Source organism: Channa argus, chromosome 16 (genome assembly GCF_033026475.1).
Source record: "Channa argus isolate prfri chromosome 16, Channa argus male v1.0, whole genome shotgun sequence".
In the NCBI taxonomy this organism is placed as follows: domain Eukaryota; kingdom Metazoa; phylum Chordata; class Actinopteri; order Anabantiformes; family Channidae; genus Channa; species Channa argus.
The window spans coordinates 12,189,307-12,214,340 of record NC_090212.1 but is presented as its reverse complement, the minus strand read 5'-3'; the positions used below and the strand labels follow the sequence as shown (position 1 = coordinate 12,214,340).

The 25,034-nt window shown below is 38.5% G+C and overlaps 3 protein-coding genes across 7 annotated transcripts; all 3 read right to left on the bottom strand.

Moving 5' to 3' along the window:
• Window positions 1-42: 42 nt before the first annotated feature.
• Window positions 43-6,619, bottom strand: orc3 (origin recognition complex, subunit 3). Of its 4 annotated transcripts, none has more exons than XM_067479339.1 (20): window positions 6,442-6,617; window positions 6,247-6,298; window positions 6,053-6,150; window positions 5,303-5,441; window positions 5,004-5,108; window positions 4,719-4,882; window positions 4,468-4,607; window positions 3,876-4,035; window positions 3,299-3,412; window positions 3,021-3,154; window positions 2,752-2,815; window positions 2,516-2,632; window positions 2,339-2,418; window positions 1,774-1,907; window positions 1,526-1,617; window positions 1,304-1,401; window positions 1,087-1,228; window positions 842-958; window positions 525-604; window positions 43-249 (listed from the first exon to the last, which is right to left on the bottom strand). In XM_067479339.1, exons 1-20 carry the CDS (start codon window positions 6,463-6,465, stop codon window positions 144-146), a joined length of 2,160 nt encoding a protein of 719 aa, XP_067335440.1. In that variant the 5' UTR covers window positions 6,466-6,617; the 3' UTR covers window positions 43-143. The 4 variants fall into 4 exon arrangements, with proteins under 4 accessions (XP_067335440.1, XP_067335439.1, XP_067335443.1 ...); XM_067479338.1 differs by having other exon boundaries at window positions 1,526-1,620; window positions 6,442-6,616; XM_067479342.1 differs by lacking the exons at window positions 1,087-1,228; window positions 1,304-1,401 and having other exon boundaries at window positions 6,442-6,619.
• Window positions 6,620-7,118: 499 nt separating this feature from the next.
• On the bottom strand, window positions 7,119-18,913 carry znf292a (zinc finger protein 292a). Of its 2 annotated transcripts, XM_067479336.1 has the most exons (8): window positions 18,731-18,913; window positions 16,790-16,944; window positions 15,959-16,037; window positions 15,551-15,686; window positions 15,185-15,387; window positions 14,679-14,815; window positions 14,085-14,226; window positions 7,119-13,992 (listed from the first exon to the last, which is right to left on the bottom strand). In XM_067479336.1, exons 1-8 carry the CDS (start codon window positions 18,878-18,880, stop codon window positions 7,864-7,866), a joined length of 7,131 nt encoding a protein of 2,376 aa, XP_067335437.1. In that variant the 5' UTR covers window positions 18,881-18,913; the 3' UTR covers window positions 7,119-7,863. The 2 variants fall into 2 exon arrangements, with proteins under 2 accessions (XP_067335437.1, XP_067335438.1); XM_067479337.1 differs by lacking the exons at window positions 14,085-14,226; window positions 15,551-15,686; window positions 15,959-16,037; window positions 16,790-16,944; window positions 18,731-18,913 and having other exon boundaries at window positions 7,120-13,992; window positions 15,185-15,323.
• Window positions 18,914-19,619: 706 nt separating this feature from the next.
• On the bottom strand, window positions 19,620-21,561 carry cga (glycoprotein hormones, alpha polypeptide). Its single transcript, XM_067479027.1, has 4 exons — window positions 21,407-21,561; window positions 21,206-21,317; window positions 20,802-20,986; window positions 19,620-19,979 (listed from the first exon to the last, which is right to left on the bottom strand). Exons 1-4 carry the CDS (start codon window positions 21,434-21,436, stop codon window positions 19,905-19,907), a joined length of 402 nt encoding a protein of 133 aa, XP_067335128.1. The 5' UTR covers window positions 21,437-21,561; the 3' UTR covers window positions 19,620-19,904.
• Window positions 21,562-25,034: the final 3,473 nt, after the last annotated feature.

Sequence of the window (25,034 nt, the reverse complement as noted above, 5' to 3'; positions counted from 1 at the left end):
AAATAAACATGGCACAGACAACCACACGTGACTTACAGACCATTTATTTTATTAGAAGAGAAACAAATACAGTACAAAACATACTAATAGCAAACACCACAATGAAAAGAGAGTATTCAGAGGTCATTGCTTTAAGTGCCTGGTCAGCAGCCTCCCCAGGTAAGTCGAGCCACATGGTCTGTTTTCTGCTTAGTGGACTTGATGAACCCCAGAAATTCGAGCTCTGACACAGCTCGGATGAATCGAGCGCTAGAGATCAAGCTAAGGAACAACATTTCAAAATAAAGGTAAAAATAAAAACTATACTTTATTACACAACCAGCACCTAACTACCATGGCATGTTTTTTCCCCTCAAAACATTTGCTTATTTTAAATGTCCAAGGATAAAATACTGTATCCCATAGACATGTCAATTGTCTTTCATTATAAAGTAATTTTGATTACCTATGATCTGACATTACCTGCAGTAATATACTGTAAATGTGTATTAAAAACAATGGGAAAACACGTTTTGAAAGGATACTGTTTGACTTCATCCACTTTCACATAATTGTCAGAACCTGGATTGTTACCCTCAGCTCCAGAAACTACGGTGGCGTAGGCCTGAAAACAAACATGTTTTCATGTCAGGGTCCACTCCAGTCTGACCAGTATTTAATCTTCAAATCAATAATGTGACACATTGATCTTAAAAAGGATCAATAAAGCATAAACAGTTTGAAAAGTGATGCTCTTTTTATGTAAAAAGAGAATGTGGACAAACTATTTTTCCTTTTCCGGAGGACTTGATGAACTAGGTAAATGAGATGTTTAGCTCATTAAAAAAGTATGAACACTCACTTCGAGCCAGTCATAAAGGTTGATCAGCCTGCCACATTCCAAATGGAGCTTGTAAGCAATGCAGATATCAGGAGCAGCATTAGAGGCCAACCCATCTTCTGTCTTCAGTCTATCATTCTGAAAGAAAAAAAAAAAAGAGGCTGGGTCAAACAATTGTTAAACATTCTTTTTAATACCATCAAAGCCTTCGTTACTTTCAGAGCCTCCTATGGCTGAAATAACTTAATAAGATGAGGCGCATGTACCTTAAGATAATAGTAAGGAGTGTTAAGAGCAGCCTGAATAGAGGTGCGAGGTGTAGCATTGAGGTGACGCCTCACTGTGGCAGATGAACTGTAATAACAGACTTCATAAAGGGTCTGAGACTCGGGGGGAGACAGGTGAATCCTGGGGGGGAGAGGTTAGGAGGTTAGGTACATAAAAATATCTACCTTATTTATGATTTGTATAAATTGGTCTTACTTCACCAAGTTGTCAATAAATTCAAGGGCTTCATTTCGTAGAGCCTCAAATGGACTCAGATTCTTAGATCTACGAGACTCATTCATCTCCAGCAGGGTCTAACATATAATAGACAAATGGTCAAATAATATCTAAAAGCAGTATTTTACAAACAAGCTAGAGAATCCTTTCATAGGGACACAGTGAAGGTCAAATTCTTCATTACAAATACTAGTGACTTACCTTTTGTAGCTGGAACAGATCAGTTTTCTTTTGAAGATTTTTTACTGGAGAGGTGATACTGTCTTCCACACTTGGAGCAGTTTCACCAGCGGCTGCTAAGAACAACAGAAAAAACAAACGTGCATTACCACTGCTTATTCCACTAGATCCAACTAATTTGGTTGCAGATAAACTATCCCAAGACGAACAGTAATTGATGCATAAGTAACAATCTATATACAAAAGTTTGACAAAATTTTAATGCTTACTATCTAGCTGCTTAAATTTGGCAAGCAGCTCCTGTAGCTGGGAAAGAGCGCTCTTCATTATTTTCGACTTGACAGGCTGCAGAATCTCAGCACACCTCTGAAGCAAACTGATCAGCTCGTCTTTCGCCAGCATCCTGGATGGAAAAACCACAGGACGATTACAACTGAAAAATAGAGCAGCACCTAAAGCGGCTAACTTCACTATTGTTGGAATACAGTCTGGCTTGTTCAGGAGCTCATGCACAATAAATAACAAAAACAAATTTCTATGTTAATAGTTCTTTGGCCACAATGAGAAGCTGCAGTAATCACCTAAACGTTCCCTGAATATGGTTCCATCTGGGGGTAAAATGTGTAAATAGAGGCCGATTGAGCATAGACTTTAATGAATGCACTTTATATTAGTAGAAATTAAACAATACAGGAGCAGTGGACAACATTAGAGGTATCCTAATGACAGCAGCCATGGATCTAACTAATTACACTGTTATTTAGCTTCTTCAAGACAGATGATTTTGTGTGTGTGTGTTAGCCCAACTCACTGACACCAACTATCCAGACGTACTTTAGAAGCTTCATCGCTGACTGGTAATCTTCATTCTCCCATACGTTCTTCTCAAGGCATATTAAATGGAGCTCCCTGATCTGTAACACACAATTTTAATGTCACATCAAAGTAAATGTTATAAATATGTGTTGTAGAAAAATCAAGAATGTAGACATAAAAGCAGTGTTTTTTTACCTGTTTACCAAGGGGGTATCGAGGTAAAGTTGAGGTCAAAGTGTGGAGACACCTCAGGACAGGATAATAGTTCTTGTGGTATTTGTGAAGCTCCTTTACAAACTTTTTACACACCTCCTAAAACCAGAGATATTAACCTAACATATTAAATTAAGTCCACTTATGCCCACTCACTGTCAACTAGTGCTGATAATGATTGTATTCATTGTTTGTGGAGATAAAAAAAATAAATGCACCTTTAAATATGTGTCATCGTTCAAAAGACTGGCTTGTTCCTGAAGTTCCTGCTTCTCCACATACCTGTGAAAAACACATAAAAATAGATGTGATTTGAAGCCTTTGTTTTACAGATTTTTGTGTTTCGAAAAGGAAAAAAAATAATACGAGCTACTAAACTGTATTTTTCCATAACTGGAAGCAAAATAACATCACATATCTTATAAACTATTTGGGAAAGTTACTTATGCTTTGCTCGAAAGTGAACAGTAATGTCATGTGCATGTACCTCCTAAATGATCCCAGTTGCCTGACCCTCTCCAAGTCGCAGTTACTGAGTTGCATCACGTTAAGGAAAGCCTCCGTCTTTTTACAGCACAGTACACTAAGTGGCTGAGAATGAAAGTGCTCCAGAAGAGCCAGCTGCACAACGACAGAGACGTTATTTGTTGTATGGACGCATATCTCCATCGTGTGTTTGTGTATATTTATATATTTTTTTTATGTTTTTCCCCTCAGACAAAGACAGCTAGAGGACTAACTAAGTATTTATATGATTCTCTGTACCTGCAGGCCTTTGATGAAGTTTCTCACTGAGAAATCGTGGTAGAGGAAGATGCTGATCAGCACCTGCATCACTTTATTGTTGAGCTTAAAAGGGAAGTTATGAGTCAGGATCAGCTGGAAACAAGAAAGGTCAAAAATCACAATTAGCTTCCTGGGATTACATGAAAAAAATAGTCTAGTAATACATTTGCTTTATTACAACCGTTTACAAACTGTATGTACACAGGGACAAGCAAAATAATTTACAAATATGTCAGTTTTCTCAGGGAGAAGGGCTGATTTGGTTTTGTATGGACTGGAACATATGGTACAAGTAATCATATTTCTGTGCCACCAGATTCAAATCCTTTAATAAAGCCTCAATAATGCAGAACAATAAAATGTAGAATAAAAACATTTGATGCTTGTTTTGATGTGACAAAACTTAATGTCAAAAGTTTGTTTAGTCTCTGAGTAAAACTCATACAGAATTTCTTGATTTTAATGCCAAAAAGATTAATTATGAAATGCACACCACTACCCTAATATAATAAGGCTAATCTTGAATTTCAGATTCTGAGTGTTGGAGTGAAACTACCTTGTCTATGACTGTGGCCAGATGCTGTGTGCAGGAAAGGGACTGGAACAGCTCTATGCACAGCAGGGAGGAGACCGAGTGAGGCAGCATGTGTTGGATGGTGCTAGGTGACGTAGCGATACCAAAAATGAACACCAGTGGAACACGGTGAATATACCGACTGTGGGGAAAAATAAAAAATAAAACATTTTTTATACAGATAGTTGACAACACTGACATGAAAAAATAAAACAAATCCCCTGCACTTTTGGGCCTCAGTATTAACAAATACATTTCTATCAATTGTGAAAAGCTTCCAAATAAACCTAAACATGTACTACTAAATATGATCTTTTACTGTGTTTAGATATTTAAAAGGTGAAACACAAACACATGTTAAATATGAATAAGAGTATTAATATTAGTACAGGTGTGGCCTCACCCAGCCACCAAAGGTCTCGAGCCCGGATAAAAATAGGAAGGCTGCAGCAGGAAGGGCATCCCCCGTAAAAACTCACGACAAATCAACATGCAGAACACATTCCCCTGTGGCGACCCCTGAAGGGACATGCCGAAGGTTGCTGACACAATATCTAAATAAATTTCTAGTCACCTGCAGATGATTATGAAGTCTTGAAGAACTCTTGGGTTAAAAGCCTCCAAATCTTTGAAAATAATTACAAGAGGAGGCTGTTGCTGCTCATGTCTGACAGCAGAAGTGCGCTTTTTCCCAGGAGTACCAGAGCTGGATTTCTGAGAAATGGTGGAAAAAGACTTTGGGTTTGAGCTCTTTCTACAGATTAAACTTGTTTTATATACCTAATGCAAAAATAATGTAGACTAGCAATATTTTATGCCCCCCACCTTTGTTTTTGTGCTGTACCAATCACAGAGTGTACCAAGGGAGCAGTGCACCTTCTTGTGAATCTGACCCCTGGTCTGCTCAGCTTCCTCCTCTTCATCATCATCCACAGCCAAAACTGTATCCATCAACCTTTCCAGAACCCTCTTCATCAAATGCTTCAATGCTAAAATCATGAAGCAAGAATATGTATTTTAAAGCTCAAACTGCTATGACAAAATATTTAGTAAGTTACTATTAGAACTCTAAGACAAGTATTAGTACAACTAATACTCGGAGATTCTTACCTCCACACTCTTTGGCCTGTACAGAGGCCACATGAGGAGTGACAGACTGCTGGAGCAGCTCGCACAGACTCTGGAAGGTCATGTCATGATCTGGGACATTAACACCTATGGACAACACGACAGGGAAAACAAGCAGACAAAGCATACGATACTGTGTCAGATTGGACATATTTTAAAAAGCCTTCAAAAATCATATCATAATAATGGAAAGGTTTAGTTTTTCTATTGCATTCTGAATTGGTGGTCCCTGAGATATCCAATCATTTAAAAGCCAAATGTTGGTCTCATCGTCAGCATACCAAGTATGAGGGCTGCTGTGGGAATCTCACTGGCCCTCATCTGTGACGCCCAGTCACTGTGTTGATGAGTTGAAGAACACCTCATTGTGAAGTCCAGCAAGCTGTTAAGGATTTTCTTGCTGAGTTCATCCTGTAAAACCTTAAAGGCAGTTTAAAAAAAAAAAAAAAAAAAACGGTTAGGGCTATAGCTTACGGCACGTCTTCTGACCATTACGTTTTTTAAAACAATCCACTAGCAAAACAAACATTAGTAAGGGGGCTTTGTGCTTTGTTTTGTTACATAACTTTGTTTTTATACTGAAACTTTAATAATTATATTACCTAGATCAACATTTACATTGTTTATAGTGTCTATTGAATTTTAATAAAAAAGACAAAAACATGACAATATGTGTAATTGGCCTAACTGGTATTACAAAGTACTCCAGTTAGCTCCCATGGTCTAAAGGGATGCATGTTAGGTTAACTGGTGACTCTAAAGTACATATGAATGTAAGTGTGTATGGTTGTCTGTCTGTGTATGTCCCCGTGACCCTAAACAGGATAAGTGGTTACAAATAATGGATGGATAGGAATAGCACTGATCCCTTATGAAGACCAAAACATTGCGGATACACATGCAATTTATGGAGTGTGTCAATCTTTAAAATGTCATGCCAAGCCCTAAATAGGTTAAAATAGTTTCAAAATCAATGTGACTCCTTACTCAGTTACGTTTTTAACTGTATTTCTTTGTTTCTTTGTTCTCACCTCTGTCTCTGTTTTAATTTTGTCCCACAGATCCTGGCAGAGTTTGAATCGTATTTTACTCGTTTCTGCTCCTTCACAACCATCAGTGAAATAATCATCTATGGAGAAATGTAAAAATGTGTTTTAAATGACCAAGTCATATGAAAGTTCACGTCTTTATACTCAGCAAAGTTCTCCCTTATAACACAACTCACCCAAACCAAGTGTCCTTTTCTTTTTGGCACTTGGCTTGAAAACAAAGCAACCCTGAAATATCAATGTCCGGATATCAGAAAACAGTCCACAATATGTCAAACTAAACATTTATCAGCATGTTGCGTCATCACGGCAGCCATTATAGTTTAAAAGCAAAACGTTCCATGCAATTTAACGTCAAAATACTTCGTTACCTTTGACACAGACGAAGTTGACATGTCAGCGATAATACATTAAACAACTTTTTCTATCTTTATACTAACGACTTTGCGTTGGAGACTTAATCACAGAGGTTTTCTTTAAAAATACGCCTGCATTTCGCGTTGAGACTATTTCCCGCCAATATGACGTTTCCGGAAGAGGTTGCATTCAACTGAGGCAAGACAACGCGGGTGTGCCCATATTTTTCTCAAGTATTAATTTATATGACAATTTCAAAATGAGTTTTCCAAAATCCTATCCAGATTTTATAAACGACAGATGTGGCCTTTTAGCTTGTAATATGAGCTCAGCTTCTATTACTGCTCTCCATAGATTTAACTGCGGAGGTCCTTTGTTAACATGGCTGATCTTGAACACCCCTGAACAGGTTCCCTCCCTGTGGCCTCAGCGGGTTTCAAACAGTGTTTCTCATAGAGGACAAGCGCGACGTAATTTTAATAATGGCGTTATTATATTAATATGTAACTCAATATGTATTTTTTGCTCAATAAAGATTGTTTAATTTAAAATGTAATAGTCATAAATGTACATATACAGTATGCATATACTTTTCTTACAGTAGAATTTTGGAGTCTTTACACTAACATTAAAAAATATAAAATGGTAAAAACTAGTGTTATACTTTTATTTATGTATTTTTTATTATTAAGTACTGCAGTAAATAGGGGCTATAATGAGTCTGGACAATTAGGTCCTGAATGTGTTTGTGTGTAAAGAAATACATCAGACAAGAACATTTGGGGATTTTTCTACAACACTCAGAAATTCAGCTGTGGTCAAGCTGACACCTATTGTATAATTGTCTTTTCTTACAGCTTTTATTCTTAGATTCAATGAACACTCCTACTCCTACATAGATTCATTATTGTGTATTTAAAAAAAAATACTAATTCCATCATGTTAAGATTCAGTGTATGAATTTGGGTACACAATCAATCACAGAAAATAAATTGAGCTCCATATATACTTTACAAAAAGAACCAGTAACATTTTATTGAACACTTTGTGGAAGACATGTAAATATTACAGATAGGTCTACTAGTGTTGAAAAAGGATAAAATAAATACAAACGGAACTTGAAATCCCATAGGGATATATAAAAACATAGTTTTTCTTTAAAAGTCTCAATTTAGCAAAAGAAAAAAAAACATCTTCAGTACTAAGCATAAATACAAAGATGATTCTAAAATCTATGCCCTATAGATTACCTGGTTATTATAACTAACATATACTTAAAATCAGACATTTTTTCATTAAGTACAAAATAGGCCATTTCATTGTTACCGTGACCGTTACTGTTAACAGTTGGAAATCTGATGCATTATCAAACAAATCATTCTGCAGCATAACTTCTCAAATCCTGAGTGAGATTGAGTTAAAAACAAAATATTAAGCTATGATCCACTATATAGCCACTTTTTAATAATGACTATGGGCCTCATGTCTTGTAGCTGCTTTAGCAAAAGATCAGCACCATCTGAAAGTGTTTTATCCATGACAATCTTGACATTGCTCACAGAGTTGAGATTTAGGGGATTTCTGAAGTCTACAAGATTTTCACAGACTCTAAATTCATCAGTCATTTTATTTTTCATTGCAGATTTTTGTTTGTGAATTACTTGTCTTTTGGATGGTAGTTCAGCACTAGATTTTTCATTTAATTTGCGTTTGGAAGAGTGGGTTGACTCTGAGGTTTCCAAGAACTTAAGGAAGGAGTCCTCAAGTCCTAAAGGCTTGAAAGAACCTGGCATTACCCCATCATCTCGTTGTTCTTGGGCTAAAGGGGTACCAGGATTGGAGTTCTCTCTTGAACTGTTAACAGTCGAACGATTCCTAAGGGTCTGCATCCTTTCTGGACAAGCTGGTGTAGGATGTGCAGGTTTTCTAGGACGGCCTCTTTTAGCACCTCCTTCCGCCCCAGTGGAAGCTTGTGACTCTGCACTATCATCATTAGAAAGCTTGCTGTCTTCTTGGCCTATTCTATCCAACATCTCATCTGTCTTGTGGTCACTAGGCTTTTCGCCTTCTTCCACCTCTGTCTCCTCAGAAGACGAGCATGACGCAGCCTCAGATTTGTCTGTATCTCGGAACCTGGCACGTGAGTACTTTTTGCAAAAAATGAACTGACTCCTCTGATCTTCAATGTATCTTTCTGTGAGGCCATGAGTGGTGTAATGCTTAAATATATTTCTTTCAGCCCGCTCCACTGCATCACAGCCTACTATCATGCATGGGTACTGCAGGGCAGACTTCTTGGTGCACATGGCTGATGCCTCCTCATGGGACTTTAGTGTAGGTTTTCCAAAACTAGTCCAATGTTCAATGGACTTTCCTTCTTTCTTTTTAGTGTTTTTCTTCTTCACTTTGAATTTGTTTTCTACATTCTCTTTCCCATCAGTAATACCTTGGAAGAGCCCTATAGATTTAGTCCTCCTTCCATCACTTGTTTTGGGATCATAAACATATTCATGCTTTTTGATCAGGTGACGGAGTAGGTTTGATTTTGTAGTGTAAACGCGGTCACAACCATCATATTCACATCTGAAAGTTGGGTCAACTGAGCCACTCTCAGAGATGGCAATTTCCTTGTGGTAATTCTTAATGTGCTCAATGTACTTTTCCACAGAGTTGAAGGGGAGAGAGCACTCTGGCTGGTCACAGTTGAAAGTCCCGATGGCCATGCTCGCCAACATGGTGGTAGCTTTGTCACGAGTGAACTTGTGAAGTAAGAGGTAATGCTGAACTAACCTTGTGACCCCCATAAATACTCTTGAACAGTTTCTCACTTGACACCTGACTTCATTGTCTTTTATTATACCTGGATCGCCCTCCTGTACATTTTTAACACTAGTCTTTTCAGAGTCAGTCTCGGTCTTGTTTGTGGGCAAGGATGCCTGATGCATAGCCCTGTAATGAAGAATCAAATTGTGCTGGATGGTGAATGCTGCAGTGCATCCTTCATGAACACAGCGGTATGGTCTATACGGACTGTAGGCATTATCTGTGTCACACATTTTGAGACTCAACCTTCTCTGAAGTTTCTCCTTCCTCTGGGATTCATCCTTTGTGGGTGTGTTTTTGGAGCTGCTGGGTTTCTCTGGGGAGGGTGAAGCAGATGCAGGAGGAAGGATGGGCTTTGGCTCCTTTACTTTTTTCAGTCCTCGCTCCTTTGCTTTGCCAGCGGGACTGAGTTTATCTTTCAAACCAGATTTCTGTTTCAAATCTGGACTCTTGTTTACAACAGTCACTTTAGGTTGCTCTGGGGTTCTTTCAGGAAATGGTGCTGGCTCACCAAATGACCTGTCATTCAGATAGTTTTGAGGTGATGGTAGTCGTGTAACAGTTGAAACGTCATGTGCAAAGCCCTCTATTACTGCATCTCCCTGTAAAGTGATCTGAGGAACCTTTGGATTGTTTTCACTGTTTGTTTGAGGTGCAATTGCAATATCAAGTGGTTCTTGTTTTATAGCAGGTATCACAGCTGCAGGTTGTGTTGTGCAACTGGTACTAGAATCATTAGTTGCACGGCTAATAAACGTATCAACTTTGTTAAGTCTAAAAGCACGCCTGTTTCGAGCACTGATCCTTAGTTTCTGCATTTCTGCCTTTGACAATCGATGGACTTTTTCATAGTGAATTCTCAACCCTGTTGTTCTGGTGAACGTTTTTGGGCAAATTTGACAAGGATATGGAGACAGTTTGGATGGTGTTCTTTTTAGTTCGTCAATCATTTCAATAGAGTAATCATGCATTTTGCTCAAGTGTTTGAATAATGCCTCTTTTGTCATGAATGAGTACTCACAATCATCCTGGTCACATTTAAAAGGTTTGGGTATCTTTTCAGGGGGCTTGTCATCACTTTTACTCAGTATTTTACTTTTTTCTATGTCGGGGGCTCTATCGGTTTGCTCCATGGAAAGAGCATTCCTTATTTTCTCTTGTGCAGCCTCAATTAAATCCAACCTTTGAAAGGCATTTGAAATTTCCATCAGGTGATCCTCTTGATACGGTACAGTGAGGGCTGGATTGCCCAACTCTACTGACTTCTCTTGTTGGTTTTCTGGGGAAACTGTGAAGGAGTTTGAATAGTCCATGATATTTGTATTTTGGGGCTCCTGTTTTAACATCATAGGTGAAGTCAAAGTGGTCAAGCTACAAGATTCCTGTGAGAAATCGCCATTTGAAATGTTATAAACGGCTCCATTAGTGTCAGGGACAGTCGGGTCATTGAGGAAATCAAGAAATGATGTTGGCAGATCAGCCGTTAGGTCAATTTCATCTAGAGGTCTGCACTGTGAGCGTTTAGACAGGTGGCCTCCGAGAGATTTGGTGCTAGTGAACTCTCTGAAGCATCTCCTGCAAATAACCTTGCCGTCCTTGATAATTGCTGGCCATTTAGTTCGCTTGCTCAACCTGCTGCGTTTCCCTTTCTGTACATCAGGTTCACCGGCCTTTTCATCTGGGGGGTTAGTCTCACACTCGGCATTAGGACAGTCCTCATCAAAAGGGAAATCTGTGTGAATTACACTAGGTGGACTTAGCATGGCCTCAACAGAATTGTCCCTCTGATCATAACCAGGAGCTGACATATTCTCTGGTTTAACTATTTCATCCGTAGCTTTTAATGCAACATGGGACTCTGGACTCAGACATTTCATAGGAATATCAACTGATGAGCCTTGAGTCAGACAGGAGTTTTCACTCTGAGCATATGGAGTGTGGTAACTTCCTTCGGGGAGGCTGTCAAGTGTTGAAATACTGTTTCCATTATCTAACTGTCCTGTCATATTTGCACTGCTTTTTTGCACATCGACACCTTCTCCACTACCCTCAGGATGCAACAGTCCATACTGATGGCCTCCATTATGCATTTGTCCTCCATTGTCAAGCATTAGAGAACTGGACACATATTGAGACATCAAACTGGAATCTGATGGAGCATGTGAAATAGAGGGTGACTGTATAGCTGCCACTGAATTCTCTCTATCGGATGGGAGAGATGCTGCAGTTGAATATGGTTCTGCCTGCCACTGAGGATAGCTGCGAGAGGGGTACTCATTCATGTTGAAGGCATCGGGATAGCAGTTATTCATTGGAGGTGAAGACCAAGACTGGGAAACTTCTGACTGCATTATTCCCCCAGAATTGTTCACGTTTTCCCATGATGGGTACAGCGTGGGGTTCACCATTGGAGTTATAGGCACAGGCTCCATTGATCCAGGGTAACACTGGGCAGGTGAGGTCGAGTAACCCAGTGGGTAATCCACTTGTTGAATCCCAGGTTTGTTGCATAGTATTCCTGGCTGATTTGATGGCCTGTTCCCTGGGTTCTGAGATTGATTTGGTGAAGTTGGTCCACATGGTGCCTTTTTCGCTGTAATTTTTGCCACTTTGTTATATTTCTTGGCCAGCTTCCAATCTTCAAATATCTCAGGATGTTGCTTCTTTACATGCCTAGACAGACTTTTGTTTGTACTGTATGCCCTTGTACAGTCATTAAATGGGCAGCAATGCAGGTTCTCTTCACTGCTGGTAGTAACAGCAGGTGTGCTCAAATGATATCCTTGTAGCGAGCAAGGAATTTCTGTCTTGATTTGACTTGGAGAAATTATTTGTGGGATAGCTTTTGGAAATTCATTAGCTTGTACATTATTTTGCTCCCCTGCCTGATGACTTGCCACTGGGTTTGTTGCACTGGGGACAGGATACACCGGAGGAATCTCATCTTGCCCAGTTACACTCTGGTGCCCATGTGGAGACTCAGGTGGTAGTGTCAAATCAGCAGGCACTGGAGAGGGGTTTGTCAGTGGAGTGTAGCATTTCTCTAGGTCTTTTATTTCCGGATCTGCCACTGAGTTCAGCATGCTTTCAATAGAGTGTTTTACTCTCACAGGACCAGGGTCTTTAGCAACCTCCGGTGACCTACATGGTGATGTGTTTGCTATTGTTGCTTCCTTCATATAAACATCTGTGTTAATTTTTTCAATGCAAGCAACAGCAGAACAGGTGTCTTCATTGCTCTGGTGGCTCTCGAGTGGTGGTCCTATATTTTGGGTGAAAGTAGGGTTTTGAATTGTGATGGGCAAACTGTTTACTATATCATTTGAACTATGATTCTCTTGGTGAGACAAGAATTGAGACTGTGAGTAGAATATTTTGCCACAGTTATCTGTTTGGCAGGTGTATGTAAGGTAATGCTGAGCCTCGTGATCATACAACAAGTAGGCCTCACTGAAAACCTGGCCACAGTTAGGGAACATACACTGGGCCTTAAATTCTGTGTGCGTTTTTCGATGCATAAGTAGCTCAGAATTGGAGTTAAAGTTGGCTTTGCAATCCAATTGTATGCAGATGTATGGTTTGCTGCCACAGTGCATCTGCAAATGATCATTAAGATGTCTGACATTAACAAACTGCCGTCTGCAATACTGACACACCACTTTCTGTTTTTGTATCTCTAAAAACCTCATGGCTTCCTCATCATCCTTGTGAGATCTGACGTGAGCCATGAGGTTACGGAAAAACTTGAAAGCTTTGGAACAGTTTTTAACAGGACAAAAACAGTCTTGACTAATTTGTGGGTCAGATGTAGTTTGTTCTGTCTTAACAGGAGATGCCAATTGCTCACCAGTTTGAGATTCAATTTTAACAGGGCTGACATTTGTTTTGGTGGCAACTTTTGAATTTTTTGATGGACTTTTAGGGGACTGTGGTGGTTTGGCCACCTTTCTTGCAGCTTTCATCGCAGCTAGTCTCTCTTTGCAAGATTGCTTTACATGTGATGCTACATGTGGCTCTAAAATCTCCCTACTTTCAAAACTGTCAGCGCAAATTGGACAAAGATACATTCCATCTTTGAAATGCTTTTGAGCGTGTCGAACAATTCTGTGACCCAAGAACTCCTTGTCACACAAAACACAATACTGCATGTAGGCTCGCCAATTTCTGAAACGAGCAGATACAAAACCTTGCTCCCGAAGTTTTTTAGCTTCTCTGTTTTTTTCTTTTTCGTCTGTGATTTCATTGAGTTCATTTGTAGTGGTTAACAGAAAATCCTCCAGGTCTCTGTATTCAGGGAGCTTGCCGAGAGCACTTTCCACCTCTTGTTCATCGGTGTCATTGAGTGTGTCAATAGATGACACAATAGCTGCCTCCTCACCCATCAGTGCCAAGCAGTTGCGTTTCAGTGTTTTCCAGTCCCAGAACTCTGGATCAAAAGGCCACTGTGTCTTCAAGGCCAGCAGTAACTCACAGCGTAAAGAATTGGGCACTGGTAGACTCCCATCCTCTTCGGGCTTTTGGTCAGGTTCATTGTACAGTGACTCGACAGCATAATACGAGTCAACGGTAGGCTGGAGAAGGAACTCTGTCAGCTGGCATGCACGCTTAACCTCTAGATCTGTTGGCAAAAGGCAGGAAATAGTCTTGCAGATGGTAGACTTGCTGTCCTTATGGTCACTGGAGGTCATTTTTAGAGCCTGAATGCACATTTCCACACATACTGGAAGTCCCACCTCCCCAACCTGTGTAAAACAAAAAAGTTAAAGTAACACTTTTGGTGTAATGTTTAAAATATTTTGCCATTGGCTACAAATGTGTAGACTGGTTTTCTTACCTCATTTTGGATTACTTTGATAAGAAACAGAATGTGACAGACACTTCTGCAGAGAAGAGCCATCTCTTTGCTGTGTCCAAGAAAAGCATCAGCAGATGACTCTAAACGTATTAGTAGCTTACTCCAGAACAGTGTGAGTTCCCTGAATAACATCAAAAACAACTTTTTAAAAACCTAAAAAAGTTTAATCAGCTAATGTTTAGACTATATTTTGTTTATTTATTAAAATAAAAAAAATAAAAAGCTTAAATATGTATCTCCAATATCCCAAATATACATTAATGTAAGATGAGAAAAACGGCACATTCTCACATCTAAAAAGGGCAGGAAACATGAAATCTTTGGCATTTATATTTGAATTTGTTTTTATTAATATTGCTTTATTTCAATCAATTTGTTATTTATCCAATGACAGGTGACCTCTATTTCATTAAAGCTACCAAGATATTCAGACATTCAGCCAGGATGTGTGAGAGATGTTTGCACATGCTTCAGTTTGAGAGAACCACATTTCAACACATTTGTTCTTGGATAACTCTGTAAAGAGTAATTTAACAAGGTTTCTCAGAGTATTTGTCTGGAACAAACACTTACCAGGCACAGTAAACATCCCCTTGGAGAAGCTGTCGCTTGAGAAAAGCGGAACATAAGCAGAGAGCTCCTTTCTCATCTTCCTCTGACTCTAGGTTGCAGATCATTTCAAGAGCATCTTTGCAGTCAATTGATGCAATCTATTAGGGGAACACAGATAGAGTTTAAAAAAAATAAAATAAAACAGAAAAAATATACATCTACAACATTTAGCATGTCTGTAATTATATCAGTTACAACATAAGCAACAACTGAGTTCTAATATTTTGTTTAATAGTTTGTTTTGTTTTGAAAAATAAAAAGTAAAAGAGTCTATTTATTTTAACTTTAACCAGGTAGACAGATACTTCATTCCAACCAGAAATTCACACAATATCATGTAAATATACTTTAATAAAAATTCAACTTAAGCAGTGCCTAAACATGTCTGCATCTGACTAGTCCTTGTTCAACTGTTAAATTTCGTGACCTAGTGTGTGCAAGAAACTGCACTTTGTGTTATTTTGTACCTCCTCCATCAGCTGCTCCTGACTTTTTGTCAGGCAGATGCAAAGCAAGTAAGTTTGTTTGAAGTTCCCTTTTCCTTCATATCCCGGATACTCTGAGCAAACCTTTGCAAGGGCAGCAGCTTTATCAACACTGTCCATTTTGATTAGATGCTTTATTCGCATGTTGAGAAGCGTGGGACCTTCCAACTCAAGATATTCGTGAACTAAGCGACAAAAAAATTAAGACAGACACAAAATGTAAGAAACCTTAAGAGAATTAATAAAGACAATCAAAATAAAGACACTGAACAATTATAATTTCATGGGATTACAAATATAAAAGTTAGTGTGGTGTGTCCCAAAACTCAATATACAATGAGGACTAACCTTGCTCAGTCTGAGGGATTTGATTGGACAAGATGCTGCTTAGTGTGGTGTTGGACCAGACGCCATCCTGCTGCGCCAGAACTGAGAGCAGACAAAGCTGTGTGCTCCCACTTTCTTGCAAAAGGCTGTGTGCCAACTGCGACAGAAGACAAAATATGCATTACTAAAAATTAAATTAATAAACTTCATCGAATCACATCAGACAACTTGTTTCAGCAGTAAGGAAGTTACATTTTGTGTTCCACACGTCACTCTTTTAAAGAAAACTCTACATTTCATCGTATGCGTTTTTATTACTAGAGCTGTGTGAAACCAAATGCATTCTAATTACTAAACAACATATCATATTTTATCATTGCAAAGATAAGCTAGGAAAAAAAGAAAGAAAACAGCCCCGGGGATACTGACCTTCATGGAGGACTGAAACTCCTCCCATAAGGCACCAGGGACATGCTGGGGCAGTAAGAGCAGCAGCTCTGCACAGCTCCTGTAAATCCAACACAGTTATTTGTTAAAGCCACATTTGGGTCAAGGATGTGCACACACTCCACAAAAACCCATATAAAAAAGAAATATTCACATCATGTGGAACTGTAAAGGGAGTTTGGTGCCATTTTAAAATATAACAGATGACAAACAGGACAGTTTGGAGTTATAAATCACCAGCACTGTGACACACCTATCAGTGCAGACCCGAGTTTATGTGATTTTTTTATGTGTATTTTGTGTAGATGCTGCAACCTCCATGTGCACATTTCACTCTGCAGCTTATCCCAAATATGTCAAAGCTCCCCATGAGTTAGCCTACATTTGTATTCTATATTACAGCTGCAAGGACTTTATCTTCATAACTACTTCAACAGTGCATTGTGTAAGTAGCTAAGTGGTTGTTTGCGGACTATTTACAAACTTTTAATTTCTAAATTTCCTCTAGAATCGGATATCTTTTAAAAGTATCTGCTCAAAGACAAAGCTATAGCAGAGAAAATACAAAGCAAACGGAATGTTATGTCCAGGTTATGTGTGCATCCAATAACTGCAAGCATTCTGTGCCATGTTAAACTTAAATTAAAGTCCAAATTTAATGAGGATTCTTTCACAAACCAAAAAAATCATCTTTACGTTTATGTTATTAATGTATAACATGCAGTACATATCATCTTGGAAATATATGGTTGGAAAGAATAAACATAATTTGAGAACTGCCATTTCCAGTGAAATATTAGTGTGTCTACTTACAATGCTAACTTTTCAAGTAGGAGTGGCACGTTTTCACATTCGGAGGAGAGACAGGAGGCGGCCTTAGCAAAACTGAGGATGGCCACAGTGTAGACCTCCAGCAAAGGCAGTGGATCCTCATCAGTTTTCCATCGGCCGACATGTTCCACAAGGACCTGAAAAAACATTAAACTATAATAATTACAATAAAGACAGAGTTACATTTTTAAGGCAGAAAAAATAATTAAGTTAAGTCCAGCTGCTGATTTCCAAGTATAAAATGACTGTTTTTGAAAAAAATAAAAATAATTCTGAGGTTTGGACAAATGTTTAACAAGAAAGAACAGATGCAGAACATTTTCCATTTCCAACTTCTCAAACGTAAGAGTTTGCAGTTTTTCACCATTTTATTTGACTATGAAGTGATTGTTTTGTGCAGCAGGCTGGATAAAACACTGTGAGGATGTCACTTCTCACTCGTTTTTTCATTATGTTCTCACATTTTATTATTAATATTACTAAAATTAAATTTAAAAACAGACCATGTAGCTTAAGCAATAATAATAAGCTGACACCTATAACCATTTTGCCAATATTAAAGACTTGTTTATACTTTTGTATTTGTATACATGTAATTACATGTAGACAAATTATGCTTAGTGTTGCCTCTTTATCAATAATATAGGCAAAGCAAATTTTGCCTTTTGCTAAACTTCAAAATACCAAATGTAGGCTTCATAAACTATATATACTATAAACTCCATATACTGTCACAGACAATCGTGAACAAAAAATGAATAAGAAAATATTTACTGCAATGTATTATTGCATATTTATATCAGGTTGTATAGTACTTAAAACAAAAAAAATGTGAGGAATAAAAACAGCCTTTAAATCCTCCTCCTTCAGTCAGAGGAACGTCCATTAAAATACTTAAACAGATGCATTTCGTTCTGTATGAATATTACGGTTGCAGTCGTACGTTCGAGATAAAAGTCCATCGTGATTTAAGGGCTTAGGGTCCGAGCTTTAACAGTTTTTCTCAAAAAACTTTTACATTGATGAATTCCTCAACCACCTGGTTCAAATAAACAAACAAACAAACAGACAAACAGTCTCGAAGTCATCTGGTGCATCTTCGTAGCATCGCAGGTAAATGGAAACCTCGCATGATATTTACGTGGTCTGTGCAAATTAATGAGGAGGATGTGTAATGGAGTCAGTGACCACTGCCACACTTTCCTTTTCAAATCACCGCCTCAACCAGCTGCAGAGACAGATCGGCTGCTCCAACACGGATACATAGTTCACATATTTTTTCTGGTGCCGTTATTTGAAAAGAAACAGCTCCGCTGAGGTGGTTAGCTAGTTGAATTAGTTCAAAAGGCCTTGGCTAGGACCTAAAGATCCTTGATCTTTCGGTACAATGAGCTTCACACAAATAACCTATTTTTTTCACCAAACTAAACCCAAACAAGCATGCAGATCCAATCTTTTAGCGGTTCAACGATGTTTTCTAAAGCAAATGCTATCATTTAATTCAGTGCATTTCAGTGCAATCGCCCTGTAAAATCTCGCTAACGTAGCAATCCATTTTTTGCACAGCATGACCACTGCACAGGACAGGGGGACCCTGCATACCAGCTAGCAACATTCATCTGCTAATAGCCATCTGGCCTGGAAAATACGAGTAATACATGCTCAGTGCGCACACATTGGTGAGACTTCTCGGCAAATGGAAAGTCAGACTTTGCAAATAAGTGCATGCCACAGACTAACATCGTTAACAGAATGGCTGAAAATCTCAGAGGAGTTTTTTTCCTCATCTTAAAATGCCAGGGAGCTAGCACGGCAGCTAGCTCCTTAGCTACATTGTTGTAGCAAACGTAGACGCGCATCCTCGGCCAGGAAGCCAGAGGGGCTGCAGGCTGCCCTGGATGAGCAGCAGGAGAACGGGCTAACCTGGCAAAACTCCTGGCAGAAATGCAGAGAGGCTTCCAACGGAGACTGGGAGCTGTCTTTCAGATCTGCAGTCAGACCCTGGAACCGCTCTCGGAGATCCTCGATAGCTTTCCGTGTGTCATATTCCTTCTCTGTCTCCCCCTCCGCCATCTTCACAACAATCACGACTGCGTACGCACAGATGTTACGCTGCCAGACTATCACACGCACGCGCACGCAGGGGGGAGGGGAGAGCCACGATGTGTTCCACATATTCCACACTTGTCCCTGATGTCAACAAAGCATGCATGGCTTTACAGGGACACAGAAAGCCTGGACTCTGCCTGGACAGTTTATGTTTGTTCATCAACCAATCTCAGCATGTCTGGCTCCCTGGTCTCCAATGCATGCAAAGATATGCTGGGGTAGCCATTGCCCTCAGCAGTGAGCTTAATCAGAGGCACAACCAACTGAGCGATTTTACAAATGTTGTCATCATCCCCAGATGTTCACATCTCTTCACATCTGGCTTAATTTACTTGTCCTTTGGGTCCCTCCAGCATGACCCAAGTACAGTCTCACAATAGTCCTGAAGCAGTGTGGCCTGCTCTTGGATATATTAGATTAGATAGATTGGATATAAAAGAGGAGGCAGCCTGTAATGCAACATTTTACTCTGTTATTACTAGGGAATACTGGTGGCTTGTTTCTAAAAGGAGGATGTGGATGGGGAAATGGGCTATTCAGTGTCTTGACCGGGGACACTTCAAACTGTGATTGGGAACTGCGGGGCACGAACCTAAAGTCAGTGGGCACACACGCTACCAACTAAGCCACTGCCATCCCCATGGCTCAAACAGCCTAATGTCCCAAAACCATTCTCAACACAGATTTCTCAACACACTCAAACTGTAATGCATTGATTTTAATTTAGGTAATTCACAGAAATTCACGAAAATGGAGCAGATGGGTACATGGGTGCACATTTTAGTTGCTTTTCATTCTATTAACTATCCACACTTATCAAGGAAAACACATAGAGAAGTTACACATAACAGACATAAACCTGCTACAAAAATATTATCCGATGACACAAGAACATACATTTTTAAACAGGGCAGAGCTTGTGCATATTAAAAGAAATACAATTTGTTGACAAGCTGAGGGCTGCCGAGTGGTCTCCAGATGCCATCTTTTATATCTTATGAAAATAGCAGGTGCTGCAGTGACAGTCTGTATGGTTTCTCACCCTGATGCCGGCCACCTCCGTCTGAAAGAGAAAAAGATGCAGAGAAAGAAACAAGAGTGAATTTTCTCAATGTCTACATCAGAGGATAAATGTAAGCATTTATTTCAGAAATGTGAGGGTTCCCAATTCTGAACAACCTTTAATCAACAGAATGTAAAGTAAAAAAAATCTTTAGTGAGAGAGTGAGAGTAACTGATCTACAAGAAGTTCTATATCAGGTATTTTACCAAAGTAAAAGTAAAACTACTCTAGTAGAACATATACCATTACAAGTACCTATTAATCTCTTTTTAAGTTAAAGTATTGTCAGCCTAATGTACTGGTATTTAGTATCAAAAGAAAAAATATTTTTTTGTAAAACTGGCCTCAATGTCTAATGGATTAATAATTGAAATGGAAACACTTTTTCTAATACCACTTTGCTTTAATGTTTTCTCCTTGACCTTAATAAGTCACTTTGGATAAAAGCATCTGCCAAGTAAGTATCTCAAAATTAGTACGACATACATGTTATTTCCACCACTGGGTACCTAACATTAGCAAATCCACTGAAATCTTCTTAAACTGATCTAAAAAAAAATGCACAATGTTCTGTAAAATAAAACATAATTACATTTAAAATGAAAAATATTGGGGAAAATGCAGCGATATTTCCTCCAACCCAAGATTTTGAGAGAGAATTTTAGCCCTTAATGGATAACAATCCTAGAGATAAATGAGATAAGTGACATGCAATTGACATGCAATAAAGTGACATGCAATATAGGTCAACAGACAGATTTAAGCATGTTTATCACTAATCTATCAAGACACCCTGCTAAAGGCTCTGTCATCTATTTGTACCTCGTAGCTGTGCTTTGCGACACAGCATGTTGCCTCCGAGGTGATGTTCTTTGGAATTGTCATCGTCTTCCTGGCCTTGAGAGGTGTTGGGTACGCTCTAGAGAAGCAGCATCCCATGCACTGGTAAACCGGACGGTCTCTTGAAAAAACATTGTTCTTTCTCAATGTGCATTCCTCACAGCCCACTAGAGAAGGATGATAATGGTTTCAGAAGCAAAAACTATAAATTACAGAATGTTTATGATGCTTTGCCTGCAACATGTAAAAGCTTAGATTAAATAAGTGCAATGTACAACTATTATGATTACAGATACAAGCAGATTGTGCTAATCTGAAAGACTATAGTTCTATGTCTTATGAACTCCAATATGCACACTAATATTCATATTACCAACAAATCTTACTGTTTGAGAAGTCCATGTTCGGGTAAGAATCAGCAATGTAAAGTAGAAAAGACAACATAAGTAGAGATAGTCCAGCTGATTTCAATGAGCCCATTGTCGTTGCAGCAGTTACCTAGAGACAAAAGAAAATGTTCAGTCCAAAAATTGGATGTATTGAATCAAAGAACTGTCACTGAACAAGTAATAGAGGTAGGTTATCACCATGTTGAGAGAAAGTTTCCCCTTCATCATGCCTCTCTACAGGTCTCCTTTATATTGAAGACTTCTGCCACAGTCCTTCTCACTTTATACCTGTGTTCCTAGCAATTTACTGGATTAGGTAAAAGCTACCAACCCTATTAATGATCTCATTGATTTACTGTGCACTTTGCAACCTTGCTCATAATCCCTTTACAGCGAAAAAAAACAAACAAGGGAAGTCAAAACATACTTCCATCATCCATTCATCCTGACTATGGATGATACATGTAATCCTTGGGATTTTGTTACTTGGCAACTGAGGGTTGTTATTATTTGTCATGTCACAGCAAAAGGAGGGTCATTAGTTTAGAATTTTCTTGGTCATTTTTGGTGAACTGCAATTTGGCCTAATCTATAAGTAGCCTGTATTATAATTGTGTTTCTGTAAATGTAAAGCGATGGAGCAAAAATATCACTTTTTTCTTTGAAAAAATGAATGAGGTGGCCAAAACGTTAGAACCACCTCGTCTTATAATGCACTCCAGTACGACTCTACTACCCATTTTGACCTCAGTGATAAAGAAATAGTAGAATTTTCCACTTTGTGACAGTTTCAACCTAAAAACTGAGAACTTAAAACCTTGTAAAGACAGAATTTAAGGCAGCGCCACTGTATTGGATTGCATTAAATTGAACAGGTCTTTTTTCATACATGCATTTTTTTTTCAACAAAATGCATCTGTAAATCTCAATCATTTTTGAACAATTGCCAGACTTACATACAGTTAAAAGAGGTCCATGCAATGTCACAGCTGATCATTGTCCGCATGTTGATTTGGCACCGTTTTTACACCAGATGCCCTTCCTGACTCAACCCTCCCATATTTCTACCTGGCTTGGACCGGCACTGCACAGCTGGGGAGGGGAATGGGCTGTAGGGGGTTCAGTGTCTTGCCCAGAGACACTTCGACATATAGCCATAACTGGGGATCAAACCAATGACCCTGTTGTCCATGAATGACGGCCTTACCAACTGATCAGTAGATGTACTTAACATTAAATAAAACTGTACAATAATTATATTGGGGGGGGGGCTGCAGTCACATACTCAAAGTCAAGGCATAACCCATTTCAGTGTAGTCGCTCCTTCTAAAGTACAAGGGTGGAAGAAATTCTGAATAAATGGAGATGTATTAGACAGCTGTTGAGGAGTATCCATCTGTCTGCCCCAACATTTAAAATGTCAAGGATGAATATGAATTTAATTTGTGTACGATTTGTGTGTTTACAGAAGTACCCATATCCTGTGTCCTTGGTTGTGCTGGTGATAAATCCTTGGCCTGAGACTCATATTTCAATAAGTGTGGAGGAGGTTTAAAGGCTGGTTTTCGCTTGAATCACAGTATTTGTGCTCCTCTTTCCAAAAGTGCATCCTAAAGCGCATAATAAAATAATATTCATATAATAAATAATATTAGCAACATAAATTGGCCAATAGAATGAAATTAAGTCCCCTGAAAAAGAATTTTGTGTTAATAAATCATTTCAGGCATCCACTCTGCAGCTCTCGAGATCTGACAGCTTTTTAAAATTCCTAGCATCTTTATTTGTGGCTTTTTCTACCACATCAGGCTTGTCTATTAGCAGGAGTGTGATGAAATGATAATGAAGTGGACTGCATTGCCTTTGCTGGATGCCGAATATACAGAAGATGTTAAGATACTTAAAATACCTAACACCAGAAAGGAGGGGTGTTCAGAGAAGTACAAATAGTTTTTTACTGTACTTAAGTAGAACTTTCACATAACTGCACTTGAGTATTTATTTTTCTGACAACTTTTACTCCTTACATTTTAAAAAAATGTACTTGTACTTGCACTTCCCTTTGTACTTTCTACTTTTTTTGTGGCATTATGCTTCGATTTTCTTTTTTCCCTCTAATGATTTGATGCAGCGGGTGGTTCCAACGTGTGCGTATGTGCCTTGCTGCGTGTGGATAAATGTGTGTACAGAGCAAAGCAGCCGCAGCAGCTCCTGACATTTACACAAACTAATATTTTTTAATAATGCTATTATTCTATTAAATAACTCATGGCTGCATTCTGTCCACAAATTTAACTTTAAGGCCTGAAGTGTGTTGGCTGCTTATACAATAAAACGGATTTGCACATTGGGGTACCGTTAATGCTCATTATTTTCAGTATATTGTGTTTATATAATTTGAATTTGGATGGGTTAATACTTTTCAAATTATAATAATATGGTATGTGTGTAAAGCTTTCTTTTTTACACAAGTATCAATTCTGAGATGAGTATAGAATTGAGTTGAGTAAATGTGTATACTTTTGCCACCTCAGCTGATCATTGAAACCTAAAAGATCTGCTCAAAGACATGCCTTTCTCTCTCTGAATGACCTGCATCACATTCTCCTGATTCATAAAACCAAGCATGTTTATGAAGTTTGCAAAGTAGGACCAGATGTTGATACTCATAATTAGTGGAAGTACATTTGTAAAGTGTTTTCTTCAAGATGCCAATTTTCTTTGCTGAGCAGACTGATAATGATAATGACCCTAGAGATGTAGAAAGCCCCAGGTAGCGTATGGTGTAAGCTGCATGTTTATGCCCGATGAGGAACATCTTAGAAATATTCTCAGTGGCTCTGATGTCATCATGGCCACTGGTCCCTTAAACAACAGAACAGGAAAGGCGGAATAAGCTTAGCATTACAAAAGTGGCCTTGTAAACGCCAAAGTGCTCTGGATGGCCTCAGAAAGGGCGGCCAACAAACAGGCAGTGACACCTGAGAGCAAATTTAGCTGAGATCTGTAGTTTTCTAACATTATGAAGCAATGACCCCAACATTAAGAAAATAAATCTAAAAATGAGTATGAACCCAGGTATGTCCAGGTATATAATTAAGACCATGGCTCCTCTATAGCTCACTAATCTACCTCTAAGTCTATTTGTTAAACTGAGGATGTATTTAGATCAAAATAAAAATATTTCAAAGCACTATTTGGTGGGATATAAAACTTCTGTATAATATTTCACATTGTGAAATAACAAGAGCATTGCTCTAATTGCTCTAACAAGAGCAATTAAAAATCATCATGCAAGAATTTTGTGAAATCAATATTTTTTATAAATTCAAATTGAATATCTAAGTACATTTTAAAATATATATTATTACGTTTTATTAAATAATGTCCCTACCCTCACACACATTAACTAAAAGAAATGTATCTCAATGTCCTCTGGCACAAAGTGGCTCCAACAGAGGAAAATGTATCGTGTCAAATGAAATACTATGGTTTAGTTTCTGAGTTTAAAGATGCAACTCTCCAGATGAACCCTTTAAGGTTACAGAATAAAAAGATTATCAATGAAATCAAATCAATTAAATAATTTAAAATCACATAATGAAGACCAACGATTAAACAGAACAAGTTCAGACAATAAATTGTCAAATCTCAACCAACCAAACCAAGAAACAGAATTGTTTAAACAATTGTGATCAAATATCATTTGGATTTCTTTATTTTATTAATTTGTTAATTTTTTTGGATTTTTACTGAAATTTGAAGCTGCCCTTTTATTGAAGAACAAATTGTATTTTAGTTGTAATTTTGTACAAGGTTGTGTACT

Bases quoted from the DNA above. Each gene is read 5' to 3' on its own strand.
- orc3 (XM_067479338.1), bottom strand. From the start codon at position 6,465: ATGTCAACTTCGTCTGTGTCAAAG. The intron at 5,109-5,302 runs GTATGCTGACGA...TGTTGTCCATAG, and splicing joins CACAGCAGCCCTCATACTTG to GTGTTAATGTCCCAGATCAT. The intron at 1,621-1,773 runs GTAAGCATTAAA...TGTTGTTCTTAG, and splicing joins CAAATTTAAGCAGCTAGATA to CAGCCGCTGGTGAAACTGCT.
- znf292a (XM_067479336.1), bottom strand. From the start codon at position 18,880: ATGGCGGAGGGGGAGACAGAGAAGGAATATGACACACGGAAAGCTATC. The intron at 14,816-15,184 runs GTACAAAATAAC...TTCCCCTAATAG, and splicing joins AGGAGCAGCTGATGGAGGAG to ATTGCATCAATTGACTGCAA. The intron at 14,227-14,678 runs GTAAGTGTTTGT...GATGTTATTCAG, and splicing joins GGGGATGTTTACTGTGCCTG to GGAACTCACACTGTTCTGGA.
- cga (XM_067479027.1), bottom strand. From the start codon at position 21,436: ATGATGAAGGGGAAACTTTCTCTCAACATG. The intron at 21,318-21,406 runs GTGATAACCTAC...TTTTGTCTCTAG, and splicing joins GGAAACTTTCTCTCAACATG to GTAACTGCTGCAACGACAAT. The intron at 19,980-20,801 runs GTACAAATAGAT...TTTCTCTTTCAG, and splicing joins TCGCAAAGCACAGCTACGAG to ACGGAGGTGGCCGGCATCAG.